Here is a 22,099-nt window from a genome sequence, read left to right as displayed (position 1 = left end):
ATAAAATAAAACCACAAAAACAACCAAAGGCAAAGCAACAAATAGGGGACAGAAAGACACTCAACCAACCAACGGCCTGGATAAAAGACTGTGTGGTGTTTTAATATGAGACGGATTGCTCACACATGCAAGTCACACTCAATGTCTCAGCCATCAAGAGACAGGCATGCTTGTGCCAGCTTGCCATAGATACTATGTCTCCAGCCATGTCAGGTCTATTCCAACAAACACAACAGAAAGTTTTATGGCACTTTCCACGAAAGGCTATCCTGGTCTGTAGGTATCATACTATAGATAAAATTATAATTACCATATTTTTTGCACCATAACACTCACTTTTTTCCTCCTAGAAAGTAAGGGGAAATGTCTGTGCGTGTTATGGAGCGAATGCCCACGGATGACGGGGGGATCTGCTACAGTCGTGAGCAGAGGATCCATGATTCCCCTTCCTTCCCTCCTCCATGGCTCGCTTTGAAACAGCAAAGAGGGAGAAGAGCCGCTGAGTGGGGAGGAGAGAGGGACAGAGAGCCTGCTTGCTTTAAAGGAGCAAAGTGGGAGAGGAGAGGAGCCTTCTCCTCTTATACCCCTCTTCTGCATTATTAACAGTATCCTTCTCCACCCACCCCAAGTGTGTTCCTTGTTCCTTGAGTGCTTTTCCTTCCCTCCCCACTTAAAACATGGTTACAAAGCATGGATCCACATGGATCCTCAGGATTTTTGCACTGGGTCACCCCAAATTCACCATCAGATCACATAGCATGTCCATGGCTACAGCTTGCACCAAAAAAATCACGCACCCACTGTTGCCTGGGGCCGCAGTGGTGCAAAAACATGGTTACAAAGCATGGATCCACATGGATCCTCAGGATTTTTGCGTTAGGCTACCCCAAACTCACTGTCAGATCACATGTCTGTGGCCACAGCATGAACCACAAAAATCATACATCCACTGTTTCGTTTAGAATATTTTTTTTCTTGTTTTCCTCCTCTAAAAACTAGGTGCATGTTATGGTCGGGTGCGTGTTATAGCGCGAAAAATACGGGTATATGGTTGTCATGCTGCAGTTCACATGGCTACCAACAGGTGGCCACAGCAACTCCTACATGACAACAGACTGGCAGGCAGGCAAGCAAGCAAGGAGTGAGGAGCATGGCAGCCAGCTCAGATGAGCTGTTTCAAGTAGAGTGGGAGGTGCTTCAGAGAGCAGTTTGCAAACTGCTCTCTGAAGCGCCTCCCTCCCTCCATTAAACATAGCTTGCATACACTCAGTAAAGCCAATAAAAGCTTAGATCACAGTCACTTTGTTTTCATGAGACTGTGTCTATCTGTGTGTTATGCACACACACAGAGTACATTGCCTATACAGTGGACGCTCGGGTTGCGAATGTGATCCGTGCGAGAAGCACGTTCGCAACCCGCAGCGTTCACAACCCGTACCGGCGTGTCTGCGCACGCGCGGGTCGCAATTTGGCACTTCTGCGCATGCTCAAAGCACAATTTAACACTTTTGTGCATGAGCAAGCACCGAAACCCAGAAATAACCCGTTCCGGTAATTCTGGGTTCGGCGCAGTGCGCAACCCGAAATCGCGCAATCCTAAGTGTCTGTAACCCGAGGTATGACTGTAAAACAAAAGGCGACCCATTAAAATTCACAGATGTGCATTTTATAAAATTCATTGCAATTCATTCTCTGTGGAGATTTGCCATTCACTCTGAAGCATGTTCACACCAGCTACTTCCCCCCATATTAATGTACCTTTCCTCTCTTACACACTTGCTTCATATGCTCCATTTACATATCATTCTCTGTGCTACACAAAGGCCCACGACTTTCTCTATTTATCCTTCCCTCATCCCTGTCTCAGCCCCTCACAACATCCCTTCCTGCACACCACTTCCTCCTCCATTGGTGATGCTGCTCCCTCAACAGTTTTGGACCGAAAGGAAGGAAGATCCAACAAATGGTCTTGGGAATGTTTTATGGGAAGTGATTCATGAATGAAACAAATGACCTAGAAACAAGAGGAAGCCTTCTGTGCTTGCTGAAACAGATGCTTCAGGGCAAGGTGGCGCCATCTTGGCAAAAGCAACCCTTCTTGGAAGGGAGAAGCCTTTGACAAGGTGATTCCTTCCTCCCAGTTCAATTAGCAACAAAAGAGGAACAGGATATTGGGTGGGTGGGGAGAGGGAGGCAGGTATCAGAGAGAGAATCGGTGGGAATTGCCTGCTTCCACATTTGTACAAGCAGCGTGCTTTGCACTATGCTCAGGACATGAAGAAGAAGAAGAAGAAGAAGAAGAAGAAGAAGAAGAAGAAGAAGAAGAAGAGTTTGGATTTGATATCCCGCCTTTCACTCCCTTTAAGGAGTATCAAAGTGGCTAACATTCTCCTTTTCCTTCTTCTCTGTGAGGTGAGTGGGGCTGAGAGACTTCAAAGAAGTGTGACTGGCCCAAGGTCACCCAGCAGCTGCATGTGGAGGAGCGGAGACGTGAACCCGGTTCACCAGATTACAAGTCCACCGCTCTTAACCACTACACCACGCTGGCTCTAATGAAACATTAAAACAGTTCATGAGCTAGCTTCAGAAAACTGGGAAGAAAGAAGAGGGGGTCAATTTCGCCCCTTTTTCTGCAAGTCTTGGGAGTTCCCTGCCTTGTCACTATGAGCCTTTGAAGGAAAAATAGAATGCAAGGAAGAAGAAGAAGAAGAAGAAGAAGAAGAAGAAGAAGAAGAAGAAGAAAGTAATAAAATATATATTCCACTCTGCTTCTGGTCAATCTGCAAATTTTCACTGTTTTCCTTTCACTTATGGATGGTGTCTTGAATGTTTGTGAGTTACACACACATTCACAAAGAGAAAGCAGCTATATCTACATCTGTATCCAAGAATGAGTCCTTGGTTTGATTTCACCGCAATTTCAAGCACAGCCTTTGAATGTTCGGTCAAAGGCTCTTTCTTGCCCCTGGAACAGAAAACATGCCATTCTGAAATAAATGCTAAAACACCCAGCTGGAGGCCATAGAAGCTCTCTCGTCTCAAAAGCTTTAGAGGAGAAAGAGAAAACGCAAATATTCCCCATCCAGTTAAATGCCATGAGGGGGAATAGACTCCTCATGCTCTCAGCTTTCTGTGATTTCTAGGTTTTTCCACAAAGTGTTTCCCCTCCAGACACTGGAGCTGAGAGCCACTCTCTTAATAGAATAAAACAGGCTTTCTTTGTGCAAGGGGGTCATTTATATGTGCCTCTCCTACCCCACCCCTATCCTGTACTAGATCTTAGGGTTTTTTTTGGGGGGGGGGCTTTCATGCTGAGTTCAATCTCCATCTTCAAACAAAGACAAAAGGATCGGTACCATCTGTAACCTGCACACACAAACCAGTGGACTGACAGCGGGCAAATCTCCTCCTCCTCCGGCAACCCACTCATTTACTTGTCTGCACAGAATTCCTCACTGCCTATGGCTGCCTAGTGAGTTGTTGAAGACAAGGCTGCCATAAAGAGCCATGCTATGGCTGAAACCCAAATGTACAATGTCTACATTCCACTTTCACCCTTGGAGGCAGGATGACCATCAGTGCCAGATTCTGGAAATCACAAGTGGGGCGGGGGGGGGGGAGCTCTGCAGGTCCTGGGGTGGCCACTGTGAAAACAGAATGCAGGGCTAGATCAGCCTTTGGCCTGATCCCGGAGGACTCTTCATATGTGCAGAGGAAAAAGCCAGACTTGCAGGTGCTGTTAACTGCTGACAAAGGGACCGAGCACCCTACATGTTTTGAGCTGGATGCACTGCTCAGAGGCGGAATAAAACCTAAGAAATGTACGTATGTATTTATTAAATTAATACCTTGCCCTGCCTCCCAAAGGAGCCCAGGCAAATGATAAAACAATAAAGACACCTTAAGAGCAATCCTTATCAAGGCTCCTAGGGCTGGGGCTGGGAGTGGGGTGGTGACAAGGCCGATGGAAAAAGCCATTGCCTGATGGCCATCACAAATCTGTTAATTATTCTATATGATTTATGTTGTGTTTGTGATGTTCTGTTGTTGTTGTTGTTGTTGTTTAGTTGTTTAGTCGTGTCCGACTCTTCGTGACCCCATGGACCAGAGCACGCTAGGCACTTCTGTCTTCCACTGCCTCCCGCAGTTTGGTCAGACTCATGTTTGTAGCTTCGAGAACACTTTCCAACCATCTCATCCTCTGTTGTCCCCTTCTCCTTGTGCCCTCCATCTTTCCCAACATCAGGGTCTTTCCCAGGGAGTCTTCTCTTCTCATGAGGAGGCCAAAGTATTGGAGTCTCAGCTTCAGGATCTGTCCTTCCAGTAAGCACTCAGGGCTGATTTCCTTCAGAATGGATAGGTTTGATCTTCTTGCAGTCCATGGGACTCTCAAGAGTCTCCTCCAGCAACATAATTCAAAAGCATTCATTCTTTGCCAATCAGCCTTCTTTATGGTCCAGCTCTCACTTCCATACTGGGAAAACCATAGCTTTTACTATACGGACCTTTGTTGGCAAGGTGATGTCTCTGCTTTTTAAGATGCTGTCTGTTAAGTTATTTTAATGTATTGTTTGTAAGGTGCTTTGTGATTTGCATAAATGAAAAGCAGGATAGAAATGTAATAAATCAAATCCCATTTTAGACAATGAGTGCGAAAGAGCTCAACTGAAAAGACTTGTTGGAAGGGGAAGGTCTTCAGTACAGAGACAGAGACTGCCTAATATCGAAGGGGAGGGAATCCCAAAGGGAAGGGGCCACCACACTAAAGGCCACCACACTAAAGTTTCTGCATTGTGCAGAATGGACCTCCTGATAAGAGGGCATCTGCAAGAAGCTCTCCTGCAGAGTTCAGTGGTCAACTGAGTATATAAGGGGTGAGAAAATATTTCAGGTACCCTGGTCCCAAACTGCATAGAGCTTTATATACCAAAACCAGCACCTTGAACTCAAGTCCAATATATAAGTAGCAGCCACAGCAATTTTTTCAACAGTGAGGCAATGTGTTGACCCAGTATGCAGTGCCTAAAAAGGGAGATATTTGCAACCAGGTGGTAGTTGTCACAAACGAATGGATCTAGGGTGGCCTTTTTTCAGGCCATCTCTTTCAGGATGTCCAGAACAACTCTCTCCCTGGATCCACTCAGTCATACCCAAACAGTAAGCTTTAATAAGCGAAGAGGTGCAAGGAACACACATTGCTTGCATCAACTGAAACTGCATCAGCCCAAGCAGACACTGAACTGCACACCTCACTAGAGTCTGCAGGAAGTCTTGATGTCACATGGAGATGATTGCTACAAAGGCAAGTGACTTCATTCACAGAGGTGTCCAAAATGCCATTCCTTGGAGTGGATGTTAACAGACACCGGGCAATACAGAGAAACTCTGCTAGACAGCTACAGTGGTGCCTCGCAAGAAGAAAAGAATCCGTTCCGCGAGTCTTTTCGTCTTGCGGTTTTTTCGTCTTGCGAAGCAAGCCCATTGGCGGATTAGTGCTATTAGTGCTATTGACAATTTAAGGGCTAAAAACGGCTATAAAAGGCTTAAGGGATTAGCAGTTTTGCTGCTAAAATGCTTTTAGCAGCTTAGTGATTCAGAAAAAGGGGTTTTGGAGCAGAAAAAAACCCCCGAAAATTTTCGTCAATTTTCGTCTTGCGAAGCAAGCCCATAGGGAAATTCGTCTTGCGAAGCGCCTCTGCAAACGGAAAACCCTTTCGTCTTGCGGGTTTTCCGTCTTGCGAGGCATTCGTCTTGCGGGGCACCACTGTATTTGAGAATGCGATGGAGGCAGAGGACTGGACAATTTATTGCATCTGTAGAAGTAAATGGGCCAACACAGAGACCCAGTCTGCCAGGATTTGCATAGCCCCACCCCTTTTTTCTTGCACATAGTCCTACCCTGGGTTCCATTTCTTGGCTGCAAAATCCAGGAACTGATTAGATGGAATTTCAGATCAAGTATCTCACAGTGCAAAGAATAAGCAAACACATGATAAGGGGGACCGAACACTCAAGGATAATATACTCACTTAGGGAGAGTTCTTTAAATTCTGGAAGACTGGCAGAGGCACATAGCTGATAGAAGATGTGATAATTTCTCTCATCATCTGCCTGAGGAGTAAGACAGATTTCGTTTCAGAGATAAGAGCTTGCATTAAGCATAACCTGGAACACCCTCCTTCCCCCTCCTCCAGACATATCCATGCCACAGATTCCACACACATCCACAGATGCCAGTTAAGGATTTGTATTGCTTTATTGATATGACCGCTGACAGTTTACGGGTTATAAATAACTCAGCTTGTTCAAGTTTAGGTTCTTGCTCCTCCTCCCTGTTTTATCCTCACAACAATCTTGCAAGGTGGGTTAGGCTGAGAGTCAGTGACTGGCTCAAGGCCACCCAGTGAAATTCATGGCCAAGTGGCGACCTGAATTCTGGTCTTCCCAGGGCCTAGTCTGGCACTCTAACCACTGCCCCACATAGAGCAGAACTGAACTGTACACAGCAGTCCAGAACTACATCTCCCCTGCAGACATAGGCATAGAAAACGAAGGATCCAATGAAGCAATTACACAGTAAACAACCCTCTTTAGGTGTCACAATTAGGCTAAGCGAAACACTGTGGGGCACGGCCAGGGGGCGAGGGAAGAAAAGCAGAGACAAGTTGGGTAGCTCATAATGTCTGAAGAGAGCTATAGGTATCACCCACCACTGGGAAGTGGGTGGGTGGTTGGGTGTGTCAATGCAGGACTGCTGTTTCATGTTGCTCAGACCCACAGGAAAATATTGTCCAAAATGAGAATCAAACTAACCTGGAACACAACTCTCGATTTCTCCAGTAGGTATGTCCTCATGTTGGCGCCGATGATATGGTATCTTTTGTCAAAGCCAATCTGAATGTATTTCCCAAAGCGACTGCTATTGTCATTTCGAGTTGTTTTCGCATTGCCGATCGCCTTTATGCAACAGAATAAAGTATTAGGGGAAGAAAGATCCTTTTTGCAAGAACGTACATCCTCTCTTAAGTAAACACAAGAAACTTGCAGTTGCCTATAAATAAACAAACATGGCTACATTAAAAGGAAGAGAGATAAAGGAAGACAGAGATGGCAAAACGTCTTGGATGTTAAGTTGTGCGCTCTTTAACATGACTACAGCACTATCCTACAGCTTCGGGTCTGAAAAATGGGAGCAAGAGCAGTCTATTTTACAGGACTGCTTTTGAGAGCAACCAGTGCAGACTGCAACACCCTTTTAAAGAGTTCAGGGGTTGCAGGTGAGAGTTTATTCTGGAATCGATATTGCTCATGAACAAGAAGCACTGATTCAAGATTTGAAATTGCAGAGTACACACAATGATGTTGCCATCATAATGAGCAGGTTGCCTTTTGCCATTAAATGTGTGTCTCCCCTTACTATGAAAATCCATTAAGTAAAAAATAACAGCCTGTATCACAACATCCCTGCTTAATTCCCTTCCTCACCTGAACACAACCTAGGCACTTGGCTCTCAGCAGCACAAACCGTATGCGAGGGCTTGTTTCCACCAATTCCCACATGTGGAAGGCATGTTTGATTTCCAACTACCTGGGCTAGGAGGAGTTGCTTGCTCAAAATCTCCACACGGTAAAACATGCACCGGCTTTTTCCGCTTTAAAAAATAAAAAATAACAGAGGTCTTGTGCAAGACCTGTACACATGCACAGAACAGAAAAGAGCAGGGAGGAGAGACTGAGGAAAGTAACCACACACCCACACACCGCTCCATATACATTCTGTCAAGTTCTGCCCACCGGATGGCAAGTGGCAGAAGAACGATGAATATCTATGAGTTTTAAAAATGGGCTTGTCTGGAAACTAAAATGCCATTGGCCTTTAAGACTCTTTTGAGAAAGTCACGTTCATGTATGATGTCAGGTGTGGGCAAGGTAAGAGTGGGGCATTGGAAGTTACAGCCAGGAGCTTAAGAGTGAGCTCCCAATGGCCCCCCTTTGCTGGGGGAAGGTGTGCTCCCACTCTTTGCGACATACAGCCAGGTAATCTCCTTGAGCCTGCCTTGCTAAAGGAGGGGGATGTGGCTTCCTTTCAATGGAAACCGCTTCTCCTGCCCAGAGCTGCTCTTTGGACCTCTGAAGACTGGAGGTTCAAAGAGCAGTGCAGGGCTGCTAGGAAAACAGTCCCACGCTGCTCCTTAAGCCTCTGATTTCAGGTGTTGTGTCCCCAAGGAATGGATTAACAGATCAGGGGTTGTCAACCTGGTCCCTACAGCCCACTAGTGGGCGTTTCAGGATTCTAGGTGGGCGGTAGGGGGGTTCTATGGCACAAGCTGAATCTCCTTCCATCGAGCACTGGTGGGCGGTGAAGGAATGACCGCCAGGTGTGGAGAACACTTCCACCCGCAGACAAACCACAGCTGTCTGAACATCATGCCCTCTATCTAACCTTTTGCTCTCTTAGTAGTCTGGCGTGCCCTGTCTGTGACCTTTGTCTCCTTCGTCATACATTGTGCAAGGGGAAAGTGAAGCGGTGGAAACAGGTGCCAAAATAACTTTGTACCACCCCTCAATCTCGGGATTGGAAGATATAAAGGGCACAGTCCAAAATGTATCTGACTGGTTTTGCATATTGTGCTAATAAAAAGAGCCTCGACAGAGCTAGCTGGCAGCTTGCTTGCGCACAGCTCACCTGCATTACCAACTCCTGCCTCATGCCTTCACTTCAGGGCGGTAAGAAAATTTTACCATCAAGAAAGATGCATTGGTGGGTGGTAGGTATAAAAAGGTTGACTACCCCTGTACTAGATGATCTGTCCTCAAGTCTTCTGAATCGAGATGGCATATCCCAAAGAGGACATGCATTTGTCCCAATCTGAGCTTCTAGCAAATGCTGATATTTTTCAGGGTGGCCGGTTGCACCTTTCCTCAAGCGGCATACTTGTAAATAAACTCAAATATCACAACGCGCCATAAGCTTCCAATGACCTCTTTCCAAAGAAAATCAAGGCTGGCTAAGCATGTGCCCTTAGGCACGCCTCACCACTCAGAGGAGAGGGTGAGGATAATGATAGGCTCCAGAGACAATTTTATTGATTTGCTGCAAACTATCTGATAGCTTCTTTAATAATAGCAGCTTGGATGGAGGTGGCAGAATAATGCCTCTTCAGCAATAGCACCCTGGCATTTTGAGAACCGGGATAGTGTTACAATGCGGGGGGGGGGGGGGATGAACACATATAAATTAACACGTACAAAGGATTAGAGCAGGGGTCCTCAAACTACAGTACGCAGGCCAGATCCGGACCACCAGGGTCCTGAACCCGGCCTGCCTGGCAACTGCAGAACCCGCCGCTGTCTAACGGGTCTATGGTGAAGGGAAGTGTGGTGTCCCATGCACAAGCGCGACTTCTGCATCTGGCCTCCATTGATACTGCGAGTGGTTGCATAGCTGTCAACTTTCACATTTGAAAATAAGGGATCAGCAGCCTCACCTGTCCCAGGGACAGTCTACGGGATATCTAACAATCCGGGATAGAAGAAGAGTTTGGATTTGATATCCCGCCTTTCACTCCCTTTAAGGAGTCTCAAAGCGGCTAACATTCTCCTTTCCCTTCCTCCCCCACAACAAACACTCTGTGAGGTGAGTGGGGCTGAGAGACTTCAGAGAAGTGTGACTGGCCCAAGGTCACCCAGCAGCTGCATGTGGAGGAGCGGAGACGCGAACCAGGTTCACCAGATTACAAGACTGCCGCTCTTAACCACTACACTACACTGGCTCTCACACTAGCAGCAGGAAGCGTGGGAAACGGCGCTGGAATACGGGAATTTCCCGCAAAAAATGGAAGGTTGACAGCTATGAGTTGGCTGGTTGTGGGGATAGGAAGTGGTGTGCGTGCAAGAGGAAGAACGATGCGATCCTGCACACACACAGCAGATGGGCCAGCGCTTTTGCGCTCTCTCTCTCTCCTATGGCCCATGGCTTAGGTTCCTTAGACTTGCGAGAGTTCCTTAGACTGTGCTGAGCAAGGCAAGCGACTCGGGTGAGGCAGCTGCGGGGGGGGGGGGAGAGGTTGGCGGCCCCTCACTTTCCCTTTTCAGCTGTTATGCTCTGAGGCGGGACAGGGAAGTGGCCATTTTGGGGGCAGGGAGCCTCATTCCGCCGCCCGGCAGAACAGGTGGGAGGGGGCCCTGCCTCAGGATTGAGATGGGCAGCCGCTGAGGCATCTCTCCTCCAGCCTCCTTGGTGGGGGGTCAGCCACGACCAGGTTTTAGCAGTGACAAATATGGAACCGGATATTGACCATCTCATTTGCCAAAAGCAGGCCTATACTTCCCATTGAAATAGAGTCATACCTCATGTTACATTAGCTTCATGTTACTTTTTTCAGGTTGTGTCCTGAGGCACCCTGGAAGTACTGGAAAGGGTTACTTCCGGGTTTCGCCAATTGCGCTTCGAGCATGCGCACAAACACCAAATCACGCTGTGCACCTGCGCAGATACGGCACTTCAGGTTGCGGGCTTTTCATGTTGCAAACGGGCCTCTGGAACGGATCCCGTTCGCAACCAGAGATACCACTGTACTTAGAAGTTTATGTTGATTAAAATTGTTCTTCATTTTAAATATTGTATTGTTTGTCCTGTTTTTGTGTGCACTACACATAAAACATGTGCAGTGTGCATAGGAATTCATTCATATTTTTTTCAAACTACAGTCCGGCCCCCAACAGTGTCTGAGGGACAGTGAACTGGCTCCCTGCTTAAAAAATCTGAGGGCCCCTGGATTAGAGAAACCAGATGCCTTATATTCTGTAGGCAACCTTTTACTTCTTACATGGAAAGGGAGTGAAAGTAAACTCTGAGGGTGATATCTCTCTAAATCACATTCAGATTAAACCCATTGAAATTAGCAGACTTCCTATTACCGATTCCAGTGGGTTTACTCTGGAACATTAGTATATGGCTAATGTTGGGTATCAACTTAAATTATTGTGCATTTTTAATCTATATAGACACCTACCTCTTTATATGATGGTATTATACTGACCATAAAAATAATGGAGTCAATATTTTAAATGGGAAAGACTTCTCCCTATTTATGTCATCTATCTGCTTTTCAGGTATTTAAAAAAATAAGATTTTTAAAAAGTGTTATATATGTGAATAGTTGTAATAGTCGTTTTTATCGTTTACATCTTTATGCCACTCTTCCTCCAAGGAGCCCAAAGAGGGATAAAAATTGGGCCATTCCCAACTCCTCAATTTTATCTTCACAACAACCCTGTGAGGAAGAGTTTGACGGAGAGGTAGCTTCATAGCTGAGCAGGAATTTGACCCTGGACCTCCCCAGCGCTCCAGCTAACTGCGCTGCAACCCAAGTCTAGGCTGCAGAGTAAGACGAGATGTGAGACTTTATGCCATCCGACAGCAGGAGAACTCAGACTGCACAGGCAGAGGAGTCTGTTGTGTTTACAAATTGGGCAAAAAGCCTCAAGCCTCTCCAGGAGAAAGAGATGCAAATTCTTTTTTCCTTGCCTCTCCACGCAAGGAAAGGAGATCTAATAGCAGGAGTCAGTGAACAGAACAGAGAAGCGGCCGCTACCCCAGGTCACCTCCCTGCATAATGCACAAAAAGTGCATTTTCTCCTAACGGGAAGCAAAGGACATCCTGCCACACACCAATCCGTCCAAACAATTTGACATATAAAAGTGGCAGCCATGTGTCCCATTTCACAGAGAAGAGTCCTCTAGTTCAGGCACGTCCATGTCAGCATCGCCCTTGAGCCAGTGTCACCAACTGGACTCATCCACTTCAGCCCCGACTGGGCTAGGCGAGCTGGGTAGCACTTCCAGAAGACCACCTTCCTCTGCGGAACAGGTCTGAGTTGTGGACTCACAACTCAGAGCTGTGAGCACCGCAAATCACTCCAACAAGAAGACAGTCGTTGTACAGCAGAGTACAGCAGAGCATAAATCACTCGGATGACAGCGCTGAAGAATATCTTCTTTTATTCACTAACAGCTACTGTACTATACAAACTATATACAAATGGAGATGCTGGAGTGCACTGAGCGTTTCAGCTGCTTTCTGCAGCGACCTTATCTACACAGAGATAACACTCAGTCTTTTCTCTCCCTGACTGACTGACTGACTCACGGACTCTCTCACTGACCGACTCTCTCTTCCACTGACCAACTCACACACTGACTGTGGTGCTGGAGCAGAATATGTAGATATCAGAACACGCCTCCTCCTCTCTGCAGAATCAGCAGACTGCTCAGGAGATTCTTAGATATGGGAGGGGTGAAATCTCCTCAGTCCAATGGGTAGATTGTGATCTACTGGTAGATCACTGGACGTCTTTGGTAGATCAGTGGTAGATCACTGGCTCCCCGCCCCAAAGAAGCTCAACCACTTTGGCTTCCCTAAAAAGCTCAACATCTTTGACCTGAACCCCCCAAAAGGGGGTAGATCACTGTCAGTTTTTAACTCTGTGAGTAGATCGCAGTCTCTTGGGAGTGCCTCCCCCCCGGTCTAGTTGAAGAGATTTCCTGTTCAAGCATGGTTTAAAGCAGGGGTTGGCAAGGCTAACTTTGCCTGGACATTGACTCCTTTTCATTCCAATTTTTAAAGAAGCTTATCATATATTTTTTTCCATTCTGGGTGAGAACTACAGGTGTACTTCGTTCAGGCTTGTTGAGGAAGGCATTCTGTCACCATTTGAAGTTATAAGCAGTGGTTCAAAGGTTTTCCTGCCCCATTAAAAGTCTGTGGGACCAACTACTGACAAAATGAGGCAGTGTGTGCACAAATCAAATTCTGAAGTGAGAATTTTGCCAAGACTACAGTCATATTTGTAGAGGGAGCCACCTAGTGGGTGCTATGTACAGCACCTATTCCCCCAGTAACAGAATATAACACTATGGTGCAGTGGTAAGACAAGGAGTCTCCCATGAAGAAGTAGGCTGCAGCACTTCAGAATGCACGTTTTTAATGTTGCTCCACAAAACACACCTTGAAAAGTAGAACTATTGCGCAGCAGAGCAAAAATTTCCAGAAGGGCGGTCATATTAATCTGTTGCAGCAAAAACAGTGAAGACTCTTAGAACATGAACAAGTTCTAGGGGAGAATGGTTACGTAAGCTTTCAGAATATTTAGAATTAGCCAAATTGACAGATATAATAAGACAAAAACCAAAAAGTGAAGTGAAAAAGGAATGGGAGTGCCTAAATGAATACCACAAAAGCCAAGGTTCTTGGACAGAAATCTGGCTGAGTCTGGAATAACCTTGTGAAGTGAAAGGATAAGAAAGAGGGATTTATATCTAGATGTTAGGATAGAGATGATAAGGAAAACAAGAAAACAGGAAGATACAATGAGAGGTAAAGGAGGTGCTGTGGGATTGGTGGAAGTCAATGTTTGTTTTCCTTTTTATATTATTGTTTTTGTGTTTTGTGTATTGTTATTTTTCATTTTTTGTTGTGTGGAAATACTAATAAAATTTACTATTTAAAAAAAGAGCTATTTTTCTGCTTTCAGGAAGTATTTTCTTTGGGGCATGGGAATTACATATGGCAGCATTCAAAAAATATATCATTCTGCCAGCACTTCAAAGCACTATGGTCCATTCTACCACCTCATTCCTTTGTGGGTCTCCTTTCTGAAGTTTTGCACATGGCGAGTGGATGACTGGTACAAAACGTCACTTTGGCTTCCATGAATTCCAATCACTGCCCTACCCACACAATATTGTCATTGCCACTTCGCTTTTACCGCTTTACTTCAAAATGTGCTGAGCCAATCACAGAGTGCTTTAGAACAATCCCAGGCCATAACTGAAGCTAAAAAGGGTATATATTTTGTGGCTGAAATCCTGCAAGGATGATGTTGATAATGATATTAACATTTATGAAAACAACCTCTCCTTTTCATCGTAGTTTGTGAAGTAGTGATACCTTGGCTTACAACCATAATCTGTTCTGGAGGTCCGGTTGTAAACCAAAACAGGTTGTAACCCAAGGCGTGCTTTCACCAATGGGGCCTCCCAACAAACAAACGAACAAACAAACAAACAAATGTAATCCAAAAAAATGGGTTGTAATCCAAAAAAAGGGACACACGCTTCAGGGTTTGACGTGGTTGTAATCCAAAATGGTTGTAATCCAAAACGGTTGCAAACCAAGGTACCACTGTATGAACAAGCTTTTTATTAAACATCTAAATGCATAAAAGTGACCTTGAGGAGGGTCGCGATGAAGCTGCTTCAAAGGCCGCAAAAAACAACAACACAAAAAAGTAGGAGTGGTGTCAAGTTCTCAGGTTAAGAATCTACCATGCAATCTTCAGAGATAAAATTGCTTCAGTGCTGCCTGCCCTTCACAAAAGCAGTGTGGACTTGACCTGCTTGTCACTATATTTGCCAAGGACCCAACATCACAGCAAAGTGGCAGAGACACTCACCTGAGCTTTGCAAATATTCCACAAGAAAGTGGCTTTTCTAGCTTTACCTTGTTTTGAAGTAAGAGATTTATCTTCTCAAGTTTTTCCCCCCATGCCTGAACAATTATCCTTCGCATCAGGGCCGGCTCTATCAGGAAGCGAAATGAGGCAACTGCCTCAGGCAGCAGAGGCAGGAAGCAGCGACTTTGTGCCTCGCCCTGCTTCCTTGACAGTCTGGCCAGCAAAACCACCCAGGATAGCTCCTGCATAGCTCCACAAAGCCATCTTCTGCTTGCCTCCCCTCTTCTGCCACTGTGGCCCCAATCTCATTCTCTCCTCCCTCCATCCCCTTACTCGTTATCTGTTTCGTCACTGCAATCCTGGGGGCCACCACCCTCAAGCCCAAGTCTCCCGCCTCACTCTGAGGGAGAGGTCCTTTCACAGAACAAGGCATTCTGCACGAGGTGGTCCAGGGGACTGCCTGCGTCACCATGACTTTGTCACAGAAATGATACCTTAAATTCAAAAACTGAAGTGGCAAAAGTTACACCTCTCCCATGTCTTGCTTCAAACCCTCCTTGAGTGCTTCTGCTTGGCTGGAATGTGTATTTGGACTGTGACAATGCCCTTCATTGCCGGGCTAGAGAGATGTGGGGTGTGTGTGTGTGTGTGTGTGTGGACACCTCTGACCTTTTTTGTGCATGGCTGAAATGAAGCCTACTGTACAAAGATGAGTCACATCTAAGGTTCCACCCAGTTTTGCATCTGGCCCTACCTGCCACTGGGATGTTGCCCAAGAGAGATTGTGCCTTTGAGCTGAAAAAGCTTCTCAACTACTGGCACAGCCCAATTACTGGGCAGTGGGTTGGGTACTGAACAGTAGCCTTGTTTTGATGAATACCATTTTATTCTTGTGGTGGCAACGGCAGCAGTTTCCTGATGCTATTTTCCTCCTCCTCCTCCTCCTCCTCCTCCTCCTCCTCCTCCTCCTCCTCCTCCTGTGTCCTGGCTGCCCTTAGTCTCTTTTGTCTCTGCTGCCATTTAACCTGACTGGCTGTGGTGACGCATGCTTATGCAAGTCTGTGAGATTGCCGACAAAAATACATGGAACAGCCCAGCCCAGGTGATGGTGAGGGCAAATAATATGAAAATTGGCATTGAGAGAAACGGCATTGGGACAACCCGAAAAGGTCGGCAAAGAGCATTGTAAACAAAACAGAAAGCACTTCTCAACTCCCGCTGACAGAAACACGGTTAAGAAATTTCAGAACACCCCTAATTAAAACATTTAAGTTATAGTGCAAGCGACAGAATGTGTTTTGTGCTTGTCGCTCCTTTGATTCGCACCACCTAACTAAGCTCCCTGTGAGGTTCCCTCATTGGGGATTCACCTCCTCACGTCTGAGTTATGGTATCTGGTTTTGCTAATTCTCATCAGCGCTCTCTTAAATTAAAAAATCTGCCATGAGAACACAATCCCGCAGGGACCGCAGCTTTATACAACCATCACATAGAATCTCAATTACTGTCATTCGGATCCGATCATCTGTGTTTAACAGAATAGGGAGGAAGGAAGCAATTATGTGATTGTTGCAGACAGAACCGTCTTCTGCAAACACCGTAATAAAACACAGGAGAGTGGCAGAGAACAAACCACTCTCAGAAAGGAAAACGGAAGCAAGGCCCAGGGACAGATTAGCAGCACCGTTAAGACTAAGATCTTCCCTGGGCTCGATAGCAGGTAAGCAGACTTAACAGAATCTCATCACACAATCGGTGTTTTTTAATTTGTAATTTAAGGCAGCAATGAAAACTCCCAGAATAAATGCAATTTGAGAGTTCCTGTTTTTCAGTTATGTTCCCAGAAGCATCTCATGTACAGATCGGAAGATAAAAACGCATTTTTATTCTGCACCGGAAAGACCTTCTCTGAAGTACCGTGTTAGCATTGGGTTCCACATACCAAGAAACCTAACATTGCAAAATCGAAACTGATTCCCTGCAACAAACAGAGGACATTGCATTCCCCAGGGGGCACACAATTAAGTCTCTGTTAGTGTACCCAAATCCACAGCCTCTCCTCATGGCATCCCTGTCTTTTGTGGCTTGGTCACTATAACCAGGCATACCAAAGTAGGGTTTGCATCCACAGTACTGTTTCTATGCATTCCTATGGGGGTAAATTAATTCACCTCCTTGTATCACAAAAAGAGAAAGGGCTTCAATCAAACACACCATTGATGACAGGGTGATGCCTGCCCCTGCTAACAGAAGCAGTAGAAGGGAGCACAGTATGGGCAAGTTTTTGCCCCATCCCTCACTGCAGCCAACATACCGTATTTTTTGCTCTATAAGACTCACTTTTTCCCTCTTAAAAAGTAAGGGGAAATGTGTGTGCGTCTTATGGAGCGAATGCAGGCTGCGCGGCTATCCCAGAAGCCAGAACAGCAAGAGGGATCGCTGCTTTCACTGCACAGCGATCCCTCTTGCTGTTCTGGCTTCTGAGATTCAGAATATTTTTTTTATTGTTTTCCTCCTCCCAAAACTAGGTGCGTCTTGTGGTCTGGTGCGTCTTATAGAGCGAAAAATACAGTATTTTGCCCCATAGCAAACAGAGACAATCACAATCTGTCTAAAACAATCCTAACACTTTTACCTGCTCAAGGTGTTCCAACCCTGCAACTGGAAAAACTATGCGAGACTAGACAGGACCTTGGCCTGACCACAGCAAAGCTTTTGGGTTAATTTAAGCAGCACCCAAGGATCTTCCAAATTTCAAAAGGCTACTTGTCAAATGGTACAAGTCCTTGCAAAAGGCACGAGGGTGGCATTGCTACTTTCTCTGATAGCCGCATATCAGTGCATGCTTAAAAGTGCACAATGCCTATGCTTTAAAGGCCAGACCTGAATGCAGGGTTCAGCTTAAAAGATTCAAGACAGCCTTGTATTGGCTGCCAGCCAGAGCTTATAGCAGAAAAGCTTCAGCATCTCTCTTTAACGGGGGAAAGAGGAGCCTGGGCAACACTAGCCAAGCTGGCAGACATCTAACAGAGTCTGCCACACACGCGGCAATTAATTCTCTTATCACTACGAATTTGAAAATTAGAGTTGGCAGTAGAGCGCTCATTTATTTTCAGGAGCAAAAGGAAGAGAGTACTCAGAAACTGGAGCAGTTGATAAAGAAACCTCTGTCAGTGCAGGAGAACGAAAACTTGGGACACAGATATTAAGCTCCAGCCTCCGCAATGATGCAGTGAGCACAAGGGGGCTACTAAGATCATCCCAGAGCCCAGCGTATAGGGAAGCCCAAACAGAGCGAGCTTCATAGACTCCTGAGCCACTGCAAGGTGCTTCGACTGTGTTGATCCTCCCTCTCTTACACCCTGCTGCTCTTCCAGCCCATCTGTAAGCTCTTTGAACAGTATTCTCCAACAGGCACTGTGCACTGCAGTTTCCATCATACCCAGGTAGCGTGGCCAATGGTCAGGGATGACAAGAGTCGTAGTCCAAAGCATCTGGTTCATGTCATGCCCCAGACTATAAACCTTGGCAACTCAGAAGGGGGGATGGAGCCACCCTCTGGTCCGTCTATGCACAGCTGCAGAAACTAGAGCATGAATGTCAGGGGGCTGCCATTGGAACGGGGGGGGGGGGAGCCAGGGGGATACAGAGAGCCTCCGGTGCTTCTGAGGAGCAGCGCCTCATCGAGCGGTGGGGAAAGTCACGCCTCCAGTGGAGCAGAATGGGAAGGGGGGAGCCAAGCGAGGGGAGGGCTCAAGGCTGCTACTGAGAGCCCAAGCGCCTCACCTAGCCTGGCTAGCCAGGAGGCAGTAACGCCGTTTCCGTCGCCCAGCTTACGCAGAGGGGTGAAATGTAAGGAGGGAAGGTGGAGATTTTGGGTGTCCAAGTTCTTATGTTGGAGGGGAAACCAGAAGGGGCCACTCCCGGAATCTGCAAGCGACTAAGACGGACATGAACTTTGTGATTCTGCACTGTATATAGTTTGCACCAATAAAACCTGTAAAAGACAGGTCGGAGTCCTGCCTAATTACTCACGAGCAACCACCACAGGTACCTGGAAATGAATGCCTTCCCCTGAATCCTGAAGAGACACCTCTGCCACCAGAGTCCAATGACTAGTTCACAGACTTTTCAGGATGATCAGGAGAGTGCTGAGACAATATCTCAAACTACCTAGTCCTGCAGTTGCTCTAAGGTGCTGGTGAGATAATTTGGATGTTCTGCCTCAACTGCACAATCACCAGCTGTGGTCATGAAACCCACCCACAGATCTCTCTCCAAGGTGCTGAACCCACTTTGTTTCGCCTTTCTGCGTGCACAGAACCCTGGGATCCTCTGCACTTGGGCTGGCTTTCATCCGTAGCAGTAGGTATCCCCATGGGTCAGGATAGTACAATGTTGCATGTAAGGCTCTACCCAGCTGAAAAAAAGTTCCCCCTGAGCCCCACACATTGCCTCTGTAGAGTTAAGCAGAATGCCCTCCAACCGAAAGCCTGCCTGTTGCCGGCAAAGCTTTCTTTTGCTGAAGACTGATGAATTTTCTCTGCAGCAAAGCATAGTAGGAAAGCGCTTGCTAAAAACAAAATGATTTGACATACAGGAGAACGAAAGAGCATCTTTGAAAAGGGAATATTGATTCTGTTTCGAGACCAGGCTAATGCAAGTCTCAACTTCTGAAGACTATTATTGGGGTTGGGATCTGAATTCTCCATTAAAAATGAGCTGGGACAATGTTGACATGAAGTCAAATTTGCAAGCATCAGCTGAGGCTGACGTTACACAGCTGAAGGCAGCATGAAGGCAGCATTAATCTGCATTCAATCTTCCGAAACAACAACAGCAAGAGCAACAGAACTTAAGAATAGACCGTCTTGAACCAAGCAAACTTTGAAATTCTAAAGGCGGGTAAAACACTAAAGACCACTTTCCATGTCATGCGTTGCTGGCAGGAAACCTCTGGCAGCAGGCACAAGTCAGTAGCATCACACGCACAAGATGAGGCTGGAACTCTGATCTGGTTGACTCAGAATAACCCCCCACCAGCCCTTGCAGATGAAACAGGGAATTTGCCAATGAAAATCCTTCCATTTCCCTGAAGTTCTCCTACCTGTTAATTCCCACATTCTGCTTCAGCTTTCATACAATGTAAAAGCCACTTCCAGAAAACTAACAGAACACAGTGCATGCTTGATATTCATTTCCTGATTCAAGAGAAATAAAATCTGTTTGCGACCCCCTTAATTTGGAAAGTCGCAGGAGTAAAGTGATGAAATTGGGGGGGCGAGATACCGCCATGCAGTTCTTCTCTGCTGTTTTCATGGGGAGGGGTATTATTTGAAGAACCAACCCAGCATACGGAACATAGCAATGGGGTCCACTCCAGATCTGCTCACAATTAAGAACTTTGGAAACGGATCGAGAGACAGGCCCCCTGCAGAAAATGCTGCATAACTTCAAAGATTTTCTGCAACATCAGTTTGCTCAAACAAATTTGGATGCCGTAATTTCAACGCACTGAACGTTTTATGGCTTATCAGTGTTTATTTTATTTCATGCATGTCAATTATTTTCCACCTCTCTCTTTTCGTTTGAAATGTTGTTGTGTTTTTTAATGAAATCTTTCTTCTTGTGTTTATCTCTTTCCACAAGGTGTACGTATTGTAACACAAATGCTCTTTCCCTCCCATATTGCCCCAAAGTAGAAGTATTTATGCCACAGTTGAGTTGGCCCTTACCTCCATGATAGGACTGGAAGCCAGAACTTTCTCTTCAATATTGGTTTCGCTGGAGGAGCCTCCAACAGATGCGAAGTAGCGCATGGCATATTTGGCAGAGACGGTTTTGCCGGCACCAGACTCCCCGCTAACAATAATGGACTGGTTCTTCTCATCCCTGTATGAGGAAGAATGAGGCAGGTGTTACATTTAACCTCTTAACATTGCTATCTTTTCTTGGCCGGCTCATATCACTTCATATTGTCTGCCTCCCATGTGAGTTCCATTTACCTGGAATGGGCCAATGGCTCTTTCATTCCATGTAAAGAGCAGAATTGATATGGCAAGGATCTAAACTTCTCAGTTATTTTAAACTTGGTTTATTTATTTCAAAATGTGTCCTGCCTTCCTAAAATGTTAAAGGTAGGAAATGGAGAGAAAGAGAGAGCATATTTGCATGCGTGAGCACAAACACACAGAGCTGTTCGCCTCTACATAGTTCCATCCTTATTTCAGACATTGTGATATATCAATATATTGCAATGTTTAGCTGGTGATATATCGTGATGTTGAAAACCTGGTATCTCCCAGTCCTAACAGCTGGTCCAAGACATTTTGCCACCTGAGGTGAAGAAGAAGATGGTGCTTCCCCATTCCTTTTACAAAGGTGACCAGACTGGTATCTGCATCTTATTTCAGCACTAGAAATGAACCACACTCTTGAAATTGGGAAGGGAACCATGTACACCAGTTTGAGATCCTTGGAAGATGGTACATAAGGTGGTACATAAATGTTATAAATAAATAAATCCCTATTTTTGCAAGCCTGCTGGCATACATTGTTTCCCTCACTTTTGTTCTGCATCTTTAATTATTACTATTATTTTTTTAAAAGGACCATCCCAGCCAATGAGGGATCACACAGCGAATATGTTCATTGCATGGTGCCCTAGTCATGTGGTTGGCCACTGTGTGAACAGGACGCTGGACTAGATAGGCCATTGGGTTGATCCTTCAGTCTCTTCTTATGTTCTTAATTAACCCATTAATGTTTAATGTGCTACTAAGCCGAAGTGCAACTAATCAATAGATGGTTTTGATTGTGCTTTATTGCACTTAATTGCTTTGATGTTGTTAGCTGCTTTCATGATCAATATGGAAAGAAGGAGCAGAAGTGACTGAAATAAATAAAAATCTTAAGCAGCAAAATTCCAGATCTTGAAAATACTTGAACAATGTTAAGAATCTTGTTGGTGGGAGGGAGGAAAGGGACTCATTTTGAGGTGACAGAGGATTCGCTGCACTCAGTAGCTCCTTATACCTCCTTGTGATTAGCAAACCCAGAAATATGCAAAATAAGCAAAAATGCAAAAACATATTTAGTCTGCATGATTAAAGCAGCTCTCCGAGCTTTGCTTACGACCGGCGGGAAGCTGTGGTACCTTATTTATTCAGATTTAGAGACCACCCTACACCACATAGCATGAGACTATTCAAATATTATATTAACATATCATTAAAAGTCTCCTCTTTTCTGCTAGCTTAAACCTGATCCTGAATCAACAACTCAGAACAGATAGTATAGAATTATGATTCTGTCAGTGCAATGGAAGCACAACCCAAGCTTTAATCGGAATCAAGTTGCTTGTGCCTCGTTGAACATCCCCAGAACAGAAGCCACAGATTGGCTGGAAGTTAATTTACTGCAAGAACCCTGTGAGGTGAGTTAGGGCTGAGTGGCCCAAGGTCACACACTGAGCTTCACTGCAGGGCAGGATTTGAACTCGGATCTCCAAGGTCCTACCCAAACACTCTAGCCTCTACGTCACACAGGCACACTCTCTGCCTTCCTCCTGCCACCTCATCATTGGTACTGACTGCACTTATGGCCTAGGGACATGGGTGGCTCTGTGGGTTAAACCACTGAG

At 45.7% G+C, this 22,099-nt stretch overlaps 1 protein-coding gene across 1 annotated transcript in view; it reads right to left on the bottom strand.

Annotated features, from left to right (window-relative positions):
• MYO5B (myosin VB) overlaps positions 1 to 22,099 on the bottom strand; it is a 268,746-nt gene that overhangs the window by 134,301 nt on the left and 112,346 nt on the right. The window contains exons 5-7 of the mRNA XM_083404620.1: positions 20,193 to 20,349; positions 6,814 to 6,957; positions 6,030 to 6,111 (exon numbers count right to left, since the gene is read on the bottom strand). Coding sequence (XP_083260746.1) covers positions 6,030 to 6,111; positions 6,814 to 6,957; positions 20,193 to 20,349 — 383 coding nt within the window. The remainder of the gene's footprint in view (positions 1 to 6,029; positions 6,112 to 6,813; positions 6,958 to 20,192; positions 20,350 to 22,099) is intronic.

The sequence above is a fragment of the Podarcis tiliguerta genome, assembly GCF_965153285.1.
Source record: "Podarcis tiliguerta genome assembly, chromosome: 11".
NCBI lineage: Eukaryota > Metazoa > Chordata > Lepidosauria > Squamata > Lacertidae > Podarcis > Podarcis tiliguerta.
This window is presented reverse-complemented; position numbering and strand designations above follow the sequence as displayed.